Source organism: Amia ocellicauda, chromosome 13 (assembly GCF_036373705.1).
Source record: "Amia ocellicauda isolate fAmiCal2 chromosome 13, fAmiCal2.hap1, whole genome shotgun sequence".
NCBI lineage: Eukaryota > Metazoa > Chordata > Actinopteri > Amiiformes > Amiidae > Amia > Amia ocellicauda.
The window spans coordinates 19778945-19794960 of record NC_089862.1 but is presented as its reverse complement, the minus strand read 5'-3'; the positions used below and the strand labels follow the sequence as shown (position 1 = coordinate 19794960).

General features: G+C 39.7%; 2 protein-coding genes across 5 annotated transcripts; one reads left to right on the top strand and one right to left on the bottom strand.

Annotated features, from left to right (window-relative positions):
- The first annotated feature begins 221 nt into the window (after positions 1-221).
- rab33ba (RAB33B, member RAS oncogene family a) lies at positions 222-9148 on the top strand. Its single transcript, XM_066720133.1, has 2 exons — positions 222-617; positions 4342-9148. The coding sequence occupies exons 1-2, from the start codon at positions 390-392 to the stop codon at positions 4786-4788; spliced, it is 675 nt and encodes a 224-aa protein (XP_066576230.1). The 5' UTR covers positions 222-389; the 3' UTR covers positions 4789-9148.
- Positions 9149-10098: 950 nt separating this feature from the next.
- LOC136766574 (uncharacterized) lies at positions 10099-15409 on the bottom strand. 4 transcript variants are annotated; one of them, XM_066720131.1, is made up of 8 exons: positions 15309-15408; positions 13383-13577; positions 13029-13088; positions 12617-12754; positions 12347-12493; positions 12035-12095; positions 10974-11097; positions 10099-10542 (listed from the first exon to the last, which is right to left on the bottom strand). In XM_066720131.1, the coding sequence occupies exons 2-7, from the start codon at positions 13545-13547 to the stop codon at positions 10991-10993; spliced, it is 678 nt and encodes a 225-aa protein (XP_066576228.1). In that variant the 5' UTR covers positions 13548-13577; positions 15309-15408; the 3' UTR covers positions 10099-10542; positions 10974-10990. The 4 variants fall into 4 exon arrangements, with proteins under 4 accessions (XP_066576228.1, XP_066576229.1, XP_066576226.1 ...); XM_066720132.1 differs by having other exon boundaries at positions 10099-11094; positions 15309-15409; XM_066720129.1 differs by having other exon boundaries at positions 10099-11097.
- Between the last annotated feature and the right edge of the window lie 607 nt (positions 15410-16016).

The window sequence follows — 16016 nt, the reverse complement described above, 5'->3', positions numbered from 1 at the left end:
CATCTAGCGTGGGTAACTTTTTTTTATTTTTTGTCGCGTTGTTGTAGCGCAGATCCGCAGTTCTGCACAGACCTGCACATAACAACAGATCCCATTGGTGGAGCTGCGCAGATACGCGCAGAACAGCGATAATCTGCGCTACACGAACGCGCCCGTTCTGCTTTCAGTTCTCGCGAGAACTCGAGGGCGTGTTGTCGGTACGTGGCGCTGAGAGCCGCGCAGTGCGAGAGGTGCGGGCTGGCAGGAGGCTGAGCGCAGGCAGCGCCGGTGCTGCGTATTTAGCAATAACCGAACGAGTCAGTATCCTTTCCTGCAGCTGCATTTCACTTTTCGCGGTTTATAGCAGCAGGATATTTGCCAGCAGACGGCATTCATCGCCAGCCTGAACGATGTGCGAGATGGAGTCCTCGCTGGAGCTCAGCGCGTCTCTGCCCGGCTCGGCGCTGCCCCCGCTGCGCTCTCGGATCTTCAAGATGATCGTGATCGGAGACTCCGGGGTGGGCAAGACGTGCCTCACATACCGCTTCTGTGCGGGCAGGTTCCCCGACAAGACCGAGGCCACCATCGGGGTCGACTTCCGAGAGAAGATGATCGAGATCGAGGGCGAGAAAATCAAGGTGGGACATACTCGGCAACTTTTTGGAGACGGAAATGTGATCATAGGTGACGTCGCTTATGACAGTGTGAAGTGTGCGTTTTCAGTTTGTGTTGCATGTTATTTTTAAATGATTAATTTAGCCTGCGAGCTTGCAGGACGTTTCGCCTGACGTAAGAAATGTAGTCCTGCTGGTTGCTCACTTGCCGCAACCTACTGTATTGTAGCTACTGTACTGTGTTTGTAATATGGCAAATACTAACGATTCCTTGGGTGTTTTCTTATTACCCAGTGCTGGACAGGTCAGCTGAAATAGCACTGGTTTCAGTTGAGCTACAATGGTATTGCATCTGACACCCCGCCTTACAAACCACCTGTGTGTTATTAAAGGGAAACGGACAGTTCATAATGGGCACTGAGGGGAGCAGGGAGCTCTGCAAAGAACAAAACCAAGTCTTCAGACATCAGGAGCCCATTCAGCCCATCATGCTTGTTTTGTCCTGATTTTATCATGAATAAGGCAAGATTAAAGATTAAGAGATATGAGGCAATTGTCTGGTTATGCTACTCAGTGAATTGGTCTGGTTTTCCTATTGGTTTTCCTGTATGTTGACAGATTTAAATGAATCCCTTTAAGACCCATTTCCATTATTCAACGTGTCTGGTTTCACTGTGACGTCACTTCCAGGCTAATTAATATAATGATTGAAACTTGGATTTGCAGAGTGTCTTTATACCACAAATACCTACAAATTATAAAGCTGTGATTCCTTGAGTGCACTCTTCTGTGCAAATCTGAGTCTGTTCCTTCAGACAGGCTGGGAATAGGTGGTGGCATTCATTGTAAGATCCTACATTTTACTGTAAAACTGATCTTTTACTAACATATAAAGCACTTACTGGAAAGGGCCCAGATTATTTGACTGAGCTACTTATTCCATATCTGCCTATTTGCCCGAGAGGTAATCCGACCGGTGCCTACTTTGTGTCTCAGCAGTCAAGCACAAAGGGAAAGGCAGCTTTTAGTTATAATGACAGTCCAAGACTGGAATTCATTAGAGAGACACCCTCCCTGACTATGTTTAGGCTAAGACTTAAGGCACATGTTTTGTAAAACGGCTTTCTTAACCTGACTGTGATGTGTTTTTTTGTTTTTTTATTTTTCTCTGTTTGTATTCTGTGTTTTTGACTTTGTTTCTGTTTTAATTATATTTTAATGATTCAATTAATTGTAATTTCTTGTACAGTGCTTTGAGCTGCTTTTAGTATGAAAGGCGCTATCTAAATAGTTTTATTATAAAGATTTAATAACACTGAGCATTTAGGTGACATACAGGTTGGTCAGTCAAGTGGCAATTCGGACATTTTCTGGCCTTTTCAGTAACAGTTCTGTGTTGTAATGCAGGAATCTGTTATACAACAAACTAACTTCTACCCTGTGACAAGCCACTGCAGGCAAGTCTTTCCTCACAGTGCTGTTATTTTGGGATTGTGTACAAAACGCTACTGCATATCAAATGTCTATTTAATGGGCTTCCTTCTTGCAAGGCTTTCAGCTCCATTGAAGCTGCTTTCAATCCAAACAAGTGCATCTCAATTCTGATCAGAAAGAATGCTAGTTGTGGGGCTAACTGATTCCCAGCTGATTCAATTAGTGCCTCATGCATGTGTTACATGCAAACCCGTTATATTTATGTCCTCTTCATTGCGGTCGGCACCCATTTGTTGTTTGCATAATCAGAATTGGTTTAGAGTTTAGAGGTTTATTCAGAGGTTTAATTGAAGGGACTGTTTTTCTCTTAACAACAATGAAAACCGATTCTGAAACTAATGGTATCTGCCCATTGTTAATTTCAGCATTCCTTTGCTAATTAAATTAACTCAGATGACTATTTGTGGGATTTAAAGATTGCCATTTAGCTCAGGTTGCCTATTCTGCCCTAAATGCAGAAATTGTTTAAACAGCTGTCTCTAAACTTGTATGCCAATGCATCTCTAGGCTATGCAAAGAACATAGCGAGTCCTTCTGCAGCTTATTCTAAAGGTCAGAATTCAAATAAATACCCCACCACAGTGATAGGGGGACTCTGCATTGGCTGGTGTCTTTGGAAAGGTGGGATGTAAAAACAATGCCTTTTTGAAGAAAAAATAAAAACTACTGAATTTACTATGGTGGCCATGGTCACAATGTAATTATAGGTCAATCTAATTTGAGAAATAAAACTTCCTTCTCCAACATAATAGTCTGTTCCCAGTTTAACCGCTCTCTCTGTTTGGTTCCATGATCTAGTGTGTTACAGAATCACTGCTGTGTCTCACACAGTGAGTGGATCCAGTGGTTTAGTATGAATCAGGCATTCTTGCGCAAGGCACAATGGTTTGCTGTTTGATTTTTCTTTTTTATATCTATGAGTTTGTATACTATAAGCAAGTAAAATCTATCCTGAGCCGAAAATATTATTTGTGATAGAATCAACTGAAATTAGTAAGGCATATCAAAAAAGTTAAAATAAAAAATGTGGTTTGCAACCCTATAATAAAACGAACCGATTGTTCAGGCCTTATTCGAATTGTACTCTTTTGTGCTTTTAGTTTGTGCTGCTAATTTACAGTTACTGCTGCTTACATTATATATTATAAGCACACACTATTAGATTGGCAGTAGAACAAAACGGAGACTGTTGAAACTATATCAATAGCATTCTTGTTGTAGTCAGATGCCTCTTGCCCACTAGGGCCCAGAGAAAAAACTACAGCCCCAGGAGAACAGGAGCTATATTGCTTTCCATAAAGAATATTAATTTGTGCTGGTGAATCATTAAAATGATAAGAATATAATAGTTTATCTTCTTCATTTGGTGGGTTAATTTTCATATTTTGCAATGGCAGGTCTGATGTGTCTGAAACTAAGAAGTCTGTAGGGCAGTGCAATCTCCAGGAAAGGCAATTTATAATATTGACAGTTTTTGGCCAGGAATCAAGGCACTGATCATGTTCAGTAAAATTAAATTGCCACATGAAAACTGAAATTAGAGATGGAAAGTTAATCTGCTGGGGCAGTTCCTGTCATAAGTGTGGGTATTCTTCTATTTGTGCCTCTTAAAAGCAACATAAAAAGAAAAACTAAGTTTGATAGAAAGCAAAATAAAGATTTATGGTACAGCTCTAGGATTGTCTTTGTTTTGCCATTTTTTATATATTAAAAAAACATTGTTTGATTTCCTGTTAGTGAAACAATTGCACTTCTCTCAGTCCAAAAAGAGAATTACCTCTCCTATCTGTATTGCTTGCCTAAATAAATGCCTTTCTCCTTTCCGCATCATAATGTGGTTTGTTAGCATTTTGTGATATGGATTGGTAACCTTGATTTCTGTTTCGAGTTTGGTTACTGAGAGATTGTTTGTTGTAGTACTGCTTAGTTTTTCTTACTGTATGATAAGATGCAAGATATCAACAAAAGGGGAATTAGCCCACAACAAAAGAGTGCTGTGTAGATTCATGATTTATTGGAATAACAGAGCAGCAGTTCGTTCTTACATTAAATTCTTGTGTGTATGTTTAGTTTATTCCTGTAGTTGAATCTGGTGTCTTATTTCCATAGTGGGTACATTGACATACAACTTGTACAATGAGTCAGGGATCAGATGGCTAGCAAAGTCATTCAGACTACTTCCCAAAGAACAATCAGATGATGATTGACTGCATTTGCTTCAGGAATATTGACTGGTCTGTTTCTTCTGTTCTAGATCCAGCTGTGGGACACAGCTGGCCAGGAGCGCTTCCGGAAGAGTATGGTGCAGCACTACTACCGCAACGTACATGCTGTGGTCTTCGTCTACGACGTCACCAATGCCTCCAGTTTCCAGAGCCTGCCGGGCTGGATTGAGGAGTGCAAGCACCACTCTCTGGGCGTGGAAGTGCCGCGCATCCTGGTTGGAAACAAGTGTGACCTGCGGGACGCCGTGCGGGTGGGCACTGACGTGGCACAGAAGTTTGCGGATTCCCACAGCATGCCCCTCTTCGAGACCTCTGCCAAGAACCCCAATGACAACGACCATGTGGAGGCCATCTTTATGACTGTGGCTCACAAACTCAAGAGCCAGAAGCCCTTGATGCTCAGCCAGCCCCTGGGCATGGACAACACAGTCCAGCTGAAGACAGACGAGAAGAGCATGTGGCCATGTGGCTGCTGAGACCCTCCTCCTGGGCGCTGGGAGGGCAAACACTTCTTTATCTTATTTGTTTAGTTTTGTTTTTCTTTTTGGAAAAGCAACTTGACAGAAACCTACTTGAGAGGGCCCATAAAGCCCTGCAAAAGATGACTAGTACTTACGAGCTAAAAGCTTATGCCTGTCCTGGAAGCGTGCTCTTTGTGGACATAGTGTGGCTAGCTCTGTTCGAACAGCCAGTTAAACAGGCTTTAATCCATGGATTAAACACTTTTAATATTTGAAACGGCTTATAGAAGGTTGCATGTACAGTACAGATGTTGGTCCTAATAGTCTATTTCTATTATGTGTTTTTGCAGTAAAGAAAAGAAGAACAGATAGGTCTGCTGAATACTACTCAATTATCCAGATAGCCTCCATTCTCAGGATGATCACATTTTCAAAACATAATATTTCAGTCAGTATTATGTATTGCACATAATGTTTATACCCCCCACAAGTTTATTAACATTCTAGGTTGAATAACCTTACTGTGTATCAGAATATTTGGATTCTACTAAAAGAAAAGAAAAGGTTATGAATTTAGGACTATGAATACAGTGTACTTCTACTATAGCTGGTGTACTGTTTATGGCAACAGTAAAACCATACAGGTGACGAGAACTTCTGGAGGAAGGTGTGGCAACTGGCACCCTGTCAATTCCTCAGTGACTATTGGTTCCTTTTCTAGGAAACTGGGTTCAATTTATTAACATAAGTATATTGACTTTAGTACTTAATACAGTCAATTATACTTGAGATGGTTGAAATTTACGTAGTATCTCCCCCATTTTAAGTCCACACATAGTAGAAGACCCCTGTGACTTGTTTTTTCAACACCAAGAAATGAAAAGGGAATGCGATAAGGAAGAACAGGGATTTAGAAGGGTTTGTCTGAAATTTGTTTTGTAAGAGATGTTTGGCAAGCTTGAAACTCAAAACTTTGAAATGCAAAATTCAGTTGGAAGACCAGAAAGTTAAATGAAACGCATCAGGATATATGGTCTTAGATTCTTCATAGTAGAAAACTGTCCACAGTGTGGTCTGAGTGAGTTCCATGGATTAGACAGGATGCCTGAACAGCTTAAAAAATATGCCATTCTTGATGCTGTGGCATTCTGGGATGTGCCAGGTTCTGTGTGTATTGCGTAATGCACAGCTGTCGCTTTAGCTGGTGAGGTAAAACAGGGTCTGAAATCCACTGTCCTGTCCGTCTCAACTGTCCCTGCTAGACATCCTTTGCTTCATCTGACTGCCTTGTTGTGACTTGGGAGAGATGAGCAGCTATTGTCTCTGTAACTGCCTTGTGACTAAATAGTGGTGATGTTTTTGTTTCTGCAACCTACGTGTATTAGTTCAAAGAATCTATATAAATGGTCAGTCCATCTTTAGCTACAAGACTAGTCCTGCACTATGCACAAGTATTCCAGCAGCACTGTGGAGCACATAATTGTAAAAAGTAAATCACAATGTTGCTCAAATCCATCCTCACTTTAATTATAGCTACAGTGGAGTTGAAATTATATATTCTCACAGCTGGTCCTGTGAATTTTTATATTTTAACATCATTTTACTTTTTAACCTCAGAGGAAGAACAGTTAGGCAGTGAGCGTCCGTGCTCTGTATTTGTGTACTCCTTGCTGGCACAGAATACCATAGCGACTAACCTAAGACACCGTGTGCATCTATGCACAATTTAATTGCAGATTTTTGCATGAAACCAATGGAAGTGAACAGATTTAAGCACCTAGCCGAATCGCTTTTTGAAAAACATAGTGGTTATACCATCGTGACAACAACATATCAAGAAAAGTGTTCCAATCCAAAATTGAAATCACTGTTACAAAGTGATAGTTGAGAAGGGGATAATGCAGTACTGTAAGCACAGGAATATGTTTCAGTGAATTTTTTTTAGCGTGTGTAGCCTTGCCCCTTTTCTATCATTATTTTTCCAAGCACAGAAATGATTTTAACCACACTCACCTTTGTAGGGTCAATACACTGTTTTTGCCAGAGCTACACTAAATTGCATGATTATTTATTCTGATTGAAATACTGTTCAATCATGGGCTTGTGCTTCTTTATGTAGTCTAACAGGAAGACGGATGCAGATCTGGTTCTAATAAGCTCTCCTATATTAGTCAATCACGGTTATACTATTAACGTCAGATGTTTTGGGTAGTAAGAGTGGCCGAATTCTGTAGAAAATATCTTTAGCTTGTTTTTCTACTGTAATTTCTGTCCATGTAATATACTTTGTGAAGGATCAAGAACCATTGTATCAGAAGGCTTTAATGCCCTTTGGTTGTATTCATGTTTGTTATAACCATATGGAAATCCTACCTTTCCTGTCCTTGTTGGTCTAATGGAGGATTATAGTTGGATTATTAGAATTTTCACAAATCTGCTGATTTACAGAGAGAAATGCTTTTTGGAAACCAGTGGCACAGGAAACCTGAACTCAACCAAAATACCTTAGTATTAACAACAATTAGAATACAAAATGTTCCACGCACTCAATTAAGCTGTTCCCTTTAAGTAAAATTATCTAAAATACATATAATGTAATGCATTATTTTAAAACTAAATATTATTTACAACTAGTAATGTGGATGCTCACTGTAAATAGAAAGTAAAACCTTTGGAATAAGAGCTACAGACAAATTCACAGGTATATCAGTTTCAAATAGAGGCCAGAAGAAGCTTTTGCACAGTCTCCAACAGCCAGCTTTAAATTCACAATGAGAACCGGTTATATCAGATCTGCATAGTAAGTCTAGACACACCTAAAGAATCATTAAAAACCTGTCCAAACTACCAACCAATAGATTGGTTTATTGTGAAAAACTAATATGTATGAAATTATAAACCTATTTGTATGGTACACGCATACATAGACATCTGAATTCTTGTATAATTTGTGATTGCATCTTAAGCTGTAAGAGGCATTGTAATCAGACCACTGAGACTGGTGTGGAAATATAATGGTGGCTAAAATACAAAAACCTGAAAACCAGTCCACTCCAAATCAGAGGCACTAATCAGATTACAATTCTTAAGTGCCTGTGATTAGTTTTTCCCTTTTTTCCCTTCCATTGTCACATTTGAGAAGTATGTTGCTATACCTCTTTAATGAATGCTAGCGACTGGCAGTTATTCAGAGGTTTACCGTTTGAGCAAGTGCTAAATTGAAGGAATTTCTGAAAGGAATTTATGGAATTTTTTGTTGCTTAAAACCCTCAACCCATAATGCCTTAATTGAGTGAGATGTATGCACTTTATACATACCTGCCAAGTTTATTTCTGTATTGCTATGTGGTTGATATTAAGTTTATGATTGTTCTGGTAATGGAGACAACCTATTATGTTTTAGGTGTAAAGTTTTTAATTTCTCCTCACATATATAGAAGCATTTTCTCAATCCTGGGTTGGACGAATAGACAAAAGACTATGTAAGGTTGTTTATCATTGAATACCCTACTGGTATAATATCCTGAGACATCAACCGTATCATTCAGGGAGTTTCTCATATACTCAAACCATATTATGTAGAATTATAAGGAGTGTCTCAGACAAAGGCTTATGAGAATTCAAACCCAATTGTGTCTATATAAGGCTCTGCTAGCTTTGTATATCAGAAAGGTATGCATTTGGCTTGTCAAAAATGCCACCACCAACAGATTGACCTTTCAAATCTGTCTCTAAAAGTATGGGAGAGAGAGTTTGCTTAAAATGTTGAGCATTTTATTTTTTAATGTAAATGTTTATGAAAGGAATTGCCATAGACTTATCTGTACTCAGGCTGTCATTCTTTTATATTCCCTAAGGGTAGTTTGAGATGCCAACATGATCCTTATTTGCATAGCCCCTGCCCCTTTTCATTAGTCATATTTTTGATGCCAACTTTCTAAAATCCATAACGTGAATAACAGGGTAAATCGGTAGTGTCACTTTTGTCAAGACATTTTAAATCATAGGACAATCATTTAAGCATGTTATGTACTACATGTCCCAGTCATACATGTCATTTCAAGAACTTTATTCCATTTAAAAACAAGATATCCACAACCTAATATTTCCAGATACATTTTAACAAATCATGTAATTTTGAGAGGTATCAAGAGCCATACAATATTAACTATTGCCTTGTCAAGTCAGGCAAAATATTTAATATGCATTAAAACACTGATGAATTAAGGGAAACTGATGGTTTGTCATTGTAACCGATACCATACACTTTGTAATATATTTTTTTTTAATACAAATAACATGTTTACAAAATACAAATGTATATCCTTAAGGTTGTGTTTATGTGCAATAAACCTGCTGGAGAATTTCAGTGCAATTTGTGTCCTGTGCAGTAAGTGTAAACCGTTTTGGTGACAGAATAATGAATGGTCATAAATACGCCAATACGCTGAGGCCGATTTCCGTTTTTCATTGTAATGTAAATAAGTTTCTAACAATTTAGCGAGAAAAAGTCAATTATGAACTTCTGGACCTAATTCAGATTGTTTTTGATAATACAAAATTAGAACTGGGTAGCATTTATAAATCTGCTTTAACTTTTTAAAGCAATTTAAATATATAAATACCAAAGGATAAGGGTGTTGGCAAAGAAAGCAATCATAAACTAAACAATCCACGATTACTGCAATCTACACATTCAATAGGGTGCGTGTAAGTGGTTTTCATTTTAATTCCTGCACAGGTTTACAAAGATAATTGGAGATCATCGATTGGGACAGGAGTATCTGCATCTGTACACAGGTAATGCATTTTGTGACATGCCACCTTTCTGCAAATTACATCGCTGTCCAAAGTTTTGTTCTTATTGCACTTGGCAAAGATAGTTGTAACTCTTAGTTTTAGTTGCCAGCTGCCGTCGTGGGCATCTGTGTAATATGCAGTTCAGTACCCACCATCTGCCCCAGCAGCTGGCAGGGATACAGGTAAGGCACAAAACTGCATCTTCTGCTCCCCAGTGAGAGTGCAGTTATTTTTACATATATATATTATTTCTCAACATTGATAAAGATGCCTTTATTTGTGGCGATTCTCTGATTCCAGATAATTACAATTACATTTTTGCTTATTGCACACAAGGAGCACACTTCTAAGCCAGTGCAATGAATCAGTCATTACATTCTTTGCCACAAAATAAACTCCTTTAGCAGTCGGGCATCTTTCTTAACTCACTATACACACACAGCCCCAAATTAAGTAAAAAAAAAAAAAAAAAAGTGCCTCTTTTTGTAAATGGCATCAGTAACAATATTAAAAGTGCAAAACAACTTGGATGTAAAACATGTTATATTTTATTACTCAATAAAGTTACAGAAAGTTTGTTTATATAAAAACAGTCAAAATAACCATCAGAGGAAACACATGGATTGCACATTTACTTCTTGTGGTAGACACCAGGTCAACTGCAAAGGCTGGAGTTTGGTAACAGTGATGGAAATAGGTACAGACTATTTTGAGCAAGTAGAACTCCAATGGACACACAGAATAATTGGCACTTTACCAGTATCAGTACAATTCTGATTAAAAAGTACATACATATTGCAATGCAAGGACAAAGTGTATATGAATCATGATATGTAGCAATTGGGTTGGCTGTGACTCACTCTCTCTCACAGAGCGCCGCTGGCCTGTAGGTAGGATGACAGCGGTCGACTTCCTCACTGCCCACCAGCCGTTCACATCAGCCATGGCACATGATTTCCAAAGCACAAACTGAAAAACAATTAGTCATCAAGCCCTCACAGGAGGGAGTGGATATTCATTCAGCCAGGAGGGGTCACATTTCAGTTGCCACATTTAATAACATCCACAATTCTCTAAGATATTGAAATAGAAGAAGGATGCCCCTCCCACACACACAAGGAAAAAACTAAAAAAAGCCTCCATGACGGGATACTGATTTTTGACCTGACAGTATATTTCTGATAAAAGCAAATACTGCAGTGTTGCTCCCACAGATTTGTCTTCTGTTGTAAAAGTAATGCTGTCTAATATTGCAGTGAAAAACATGAAAAGAAGTGCATTGTCAAAATAAAAACGGGGTAAAAAAAATACATGTAGTAAAATATTCTGGTAACAATTCATACATGTTCCTCCACTCTACTCCTTTTTAAATACATTGCAAACCAGGCTCTATGCAGCACCTCAGTGTGAGTGGAGCTCAGGCCAGTCGGATATAAGGCGGCGGTTTGGAGGACATCTCTTCCTGCTCCTCACTGCGGTCACTGAACTGCACCGGGGCATTGAAAAGCCTGTCATCGCCACCTGCTGGAATTAAAACCGAGTTGCAACCTTTCAGAGCCGAACACTAACAAAACTACACCACTCATGGTCAGAACGACACCGGACTGTTTACGGGTCAGAGCGACTAAACTGAAGGACATAAAATGACAGCATAATCGACATGACATAGCCCCCATTTGGAGGTGATAAAGGCTTTTCCCAGTTCTAGGATTCTTCATATTGCTGCTGTTTTCTGGGTCACCGATTAATCACACACAAGCATGACTCAGCCAGGCGGTCACCTCTTAATCCAATCTGCTGGCTAACCTGGCACATAAATGGTCCCTTTAGATTACATTAGTAACAATGCACTTATTTAAACACTGTAAAGGTATGGCAGTAACCCTCAATAGTCTTCCACTCGTACCTCGCCAGGTGCAAATTGCTGGAATTAAAACCGAGTTGCAACCTTTCAGAGCCGAACACTAACAAAACTACACCACTCATGGTCAGAACGACACCGGACTGTTTACGGGTCAGAGCGACTAAACTGAAGGACATAAAATGACAGCATAATCGACATGACATAGCCCCCATTTGGAGGTGATAAAGGCTTTTCCCAGTTCTAGGATTCTTCATATTGCTGCTGTTTTCTGGTTTGCCTTCAGCTATTAAGTCAACAAACCTTAACATAGTTTAAATATTGTCCAACACTACTGTAACCTAAGAAGTAAAGATAGTCATGCATAGTCCTTTCAAAGAAACCGGTGTATTAAAAAGAAATGTAAATTCGTCACTTCTTTGGTTAATGGGTCACCGATTAATCACACACAAGCATGACTCAGCCAGGCGGTCACCTCTTAATCCAATCTGCTGGCTAACCTGGCACATAAATGGTCCCTTTAGATTACATTAGTAACAATGCACTTATTTAAACACTGTAAAGGTATGGCAGTAACCCTCAATAGTCTTCCACTCGTACCTCGCCAGGTGCAAACCAGTTCAGTCTGTAGATTGTGGTCATCTTGTGGAACGAGAGACTCCTGTCAGTAATAAGAACAAAAACGATTATCAAAAACTAAAATTTGTGACGGTTATATACACAAGATACTTTGTTCCATCCGTGTCTTACTAAAGCTTCACTGCAATAGGAACAAAATAGGATTATTATCCTACACTTCTCCAACGGTCAGCCTTAAAGCTGAAATACCTCAGATTTTTTGCAATTTAAATACATCAGTGACTTCAGTGTATAACTTTAAGTGATGTGTGGCCTGAACTATACACTGCTTACCAGTCCAGTGATGCTGTCGTAGCAGGCACAGTAGGGGAGGCTACGGCAGCCCAGGAAGGCGATCAAGACCGACAGTACGATGCTGCAGGAGCAAGCCAGAAGCACCGTGATATTGGCCCCCTGAACGATCTTACTCAGGATGAACTTCTGCAGGACATCGAGAGAGAGATTAAAACGCAGGTAAATGTAAAGTCGGTGAAATCTATGGATAAGGGCTTTACTGAAATCCCAAAGGCGCTTTAATAACTGCAAGTTACAGACGAGGCCTACCGCGTGTGGGGTGTGCATGTGTTCGGGGTGAAAGAGCTCATCGTCATCCTCGCCGTAGCTCAGGGTCAGAGAGGCGTACACCACTATGATCACAGTGGTGAAGCACGAGAACACGGATACGGCAATCATGGCATTCACCTGCGGAAAACGGCGACAACAGACACTTGCATTGAGTCGCAGCAGCAGCAGTGCCCCTCCGACACACCCAGCAGCGACTGCACAACTTCCAAGTATTCATTACAGAACCAGGGAAGATTCGCAGAACAGATGGCCTGCAATTAAACCAGGACTTCACCAGTTTAAAATCACAGAACAATCTAATTATACATATGAAGTGGGGAAGATAGCATATTTAATTGACAAGAAAATTGTCCTGTTACAAATGAATGAGGTGCAGTAATGTGTGGCTTACCAAAACAGGATTCTTCTTCTGGGATGAAAACAGAGCCAAGACTCCCGGGAGAGCCATTATCTAAAGTTATTACACAAATGGGAGGGGAAAAAAAACACATTTAATCATACTAATTCACTTTTTATGAAGCAATTTTATTATTTTTGCACAGAATCATTTTCATTTCATTTTGGTGAATACATCTCAAACATTTAGTTTAAGTAAATAGGAGCAAGTGAGAGTTAATAGGGATTCTACTCAAAGGTTAATTAATTTTAATACTCAGAGCTCCCCAACTTAAAATATTTTGTTAAAAGGGTCACAATCAAGGACCACAACGATTTACCAAAAGCGATCACTGAATGCAGTCCTTACCGCTCCAGCCCACACAGGTGCTCTGGTGTTGCTCAGTGTAGTTTCTTTCCTAAAAGCTGCATCCATGAATCCACAGACCACACACAGACCCGCACAGGCAATCTGCAAAATGCCCAGCACCACCATGCTCCTCTGATTGAAGATGAAATATCTGTATCGGTCCATTGCTGCTCAGCCACACAGTCACTTCCAGCCCTTTGGGAAACCAAACCGTAGAGGATTTTATTACACTTACACCCGGGATTGAAAAAGCCACGTGCATCTCCTGAAGTGGCTGTTACCAAAGTGTTGTGGATTAGCACTTACATTATCACTGGCTATCAAAAAGTTCACATTCCTTGCCATTTATAGGGGGGAAATTCACGCTTCAGCACATGCTGGCATAGGGTTCGACTATTAGAACATCACTGTTAAGTAGAAATCCCTACACACCTCTGAGGAGTAATTGTTTCCGACTCTTTTAGGAACAGCTAGTACACCAAAGCAAGAGAACAGTGGGTGTCATTTTTCACATTAAAAACAACGAAGTCAACAAACAAAAGCAAACAAAGGGGAAAATCCCAAGGTTGTAGGGATGTTATTCATGCAATCATCCTTCCCTCCCAGACAGCCATCACAGAGACAGGCTACCGTCTGTGCCACAGGTGATCGGTCAGATAATAACCAAAGATCAACAGGAACAGTCTCCCGATCAACAACCCGACTTTTAATCTGCATTGAAAACAATCCCAGCTCTGCAGTTTATTTTTATAGAAGTGCACTGCAGTCCCAATCCAAAATATGTGTACATGTTCTGGTAAAGTCCCACAAATGGATAATTCTGTGCACAATTTAGTTGTAGTCAAATGTATTTACAACCTTCATCTGAAACAAGATTTAACAAAAGGTCTATTAAACTATACTTTTATCAGTGCTTGGTTGAACACTCAGACCACAGCTTCAGCAGGTCAAACTGAAGATGCCTGTTGAGTGAACTGAAAGGTCAGCATCAGTGTTTTTACACAGAACAAAACGAACAGAAATGATCGTTTTCAGTTTAATTCAAACATTACATTTAAACGTGTGGTTTCCATATTGCGATTGATCAAAAACATAGGACTGGAAACAATGACAGGACAACTTTAATCCAAGTCAAATCCATACAGATAAATGCGGTAAAAAAAACAAACCTGGATGCGTGAATACAACTCCACAATTTAGTAGGCTGGTGCACTAAACGTGTAGCCTAAACTAATTGTCTATTAGTCTTTTAAACTGGCAAACGCAGAAATAGAGTACGCAGTCTCTGTGCAAATCGTATTTGTGTCGGATATGTGTGTCTCTGTTGGAGAGGCTACTTTATGGTCAAGTTGTTGTAGCGCAGATTTCTGCAGCTCTGCAAAATCCCAGCGATCCTATTGGTGGAGCCGCGCAGATCTGCGGACATCTGCGCTACACGAAAGCGACCGTGCCTGGGCCAGGTGTGAGCTGCGTCAACAGAGCAGAACCAGAACAACTGACAGCGAGAGCCTCGCAAACAGCCGAGTCAGACGACGTGTATACTGCCCGAACAAACCTACGACTCCAGCAAGTAGGCAAAGGTAAGATCCAGGAACACAACAGAAAAACACATCAGAGGCTATATGACATGAAAGATAATTCCTTACATATAAACATGCTTACGTTTATTTGGGAGATGTGTGCAATGTTGCCGGAATGATGACACCCCTGGATGCAGGTGAAACACAAGCGACTGAGCCGCGCTGTTCCCCGCAAACCGTGTCGAGTAGCAGGAAGAGCGGATCACACCTGAACGCACACCTGGACACACACCTGAACACACACCTGAACGCACACCTGGACAACAAGCGCACTCACCCCAGCCTCTCCACACGGCTGAGCTTTGCGGGGGCATTAGGGTATTTTATATTATAAGGAAAATCTGACCTTGGGAAGCGCAGTTTCAGGTTTCAGTTCCTCAGACGCGTCCGTTACGGCCGAAGCGCTCGCGCTGTCATCCATTAACCCGCCGGCAGGTGAAACACAATTAACTCTTCGTTTGCCGAATATATTTCAAATGACCATAAACCTGCCATGAGATTTTAACTTCCGTTTCGAAACGGAAACATGTATTATTATTATTATTATTATTATTAATAATAATAATAATAATAATAAAATAGTTACGGTTTTAACAACACAATGCAAAATTAAACATGTATATAAATGTATTAATACGTATTTTGAATTTCAGGCAATAAATACTTTTATATAGGTTATCATAATGGGAATTAATTATCCCTGCTCTATTCGTTATGTTTTGTGTAAGTGATTACATTAAAATAGTGTACTCAGTATTTCCATCACCCATATTGATTTATACCCCAGTAATTATCCAATTATTCTAAATAAGGCTTATCATATTTCACTAAATCAGTGGTTCTCAATCCTGTGGTTCACCTACCCTGCTGGTTTGTGTTCCAACCGAGCTCTCAATTACTTAATTGAACCATTAATTGAACAAATAATTTACTAAGTTATTTAAGTATAAAATTGTATAAGGAAATTATTAAGGAACCAACTTTTTATCAGTTACACAATTTAAAGAGACATGTACTCAAATTACTTCAATTAAGGGTTCAATTAAGTAATTGA

Coding starts and splice junctions, on each gene's coding strand:
- rab33ba (XM_066720133.1), top strand. CDS start 390: ATGTGCGAGATGGAGTCCTCGCTGGAGCTCAGCGCGTCTCTGCCCGGC. Junction 618..4,341: donor TCGAGGGCGAGAAAATCAAG/GTGGGACATACT, acceptor CTTCTGTTCTAG/ATCCAGCTGTGGGACACAGC.
- LOC136766574 (XM_066720129.1), bottom strand. CDS start 13,547: ATGGACCGATACAGATATTTCATCTTCAATCAGAGGAGCATGGTGGTG. Junction 12,494..12,616: donor ACATGCACACCCCACACGCG/GTAGGCCTCGTC, acceptor GATGTCCTGCAG/AAGTTCATCCTGAGTAAGAT. Junction 12,096..12,346: donor ACGACAGCATCACTGGACTG/GTAAGCAGTGTA, acceptor TATTACTGACAG/GAGTCTCTCGTTCCACAAGA.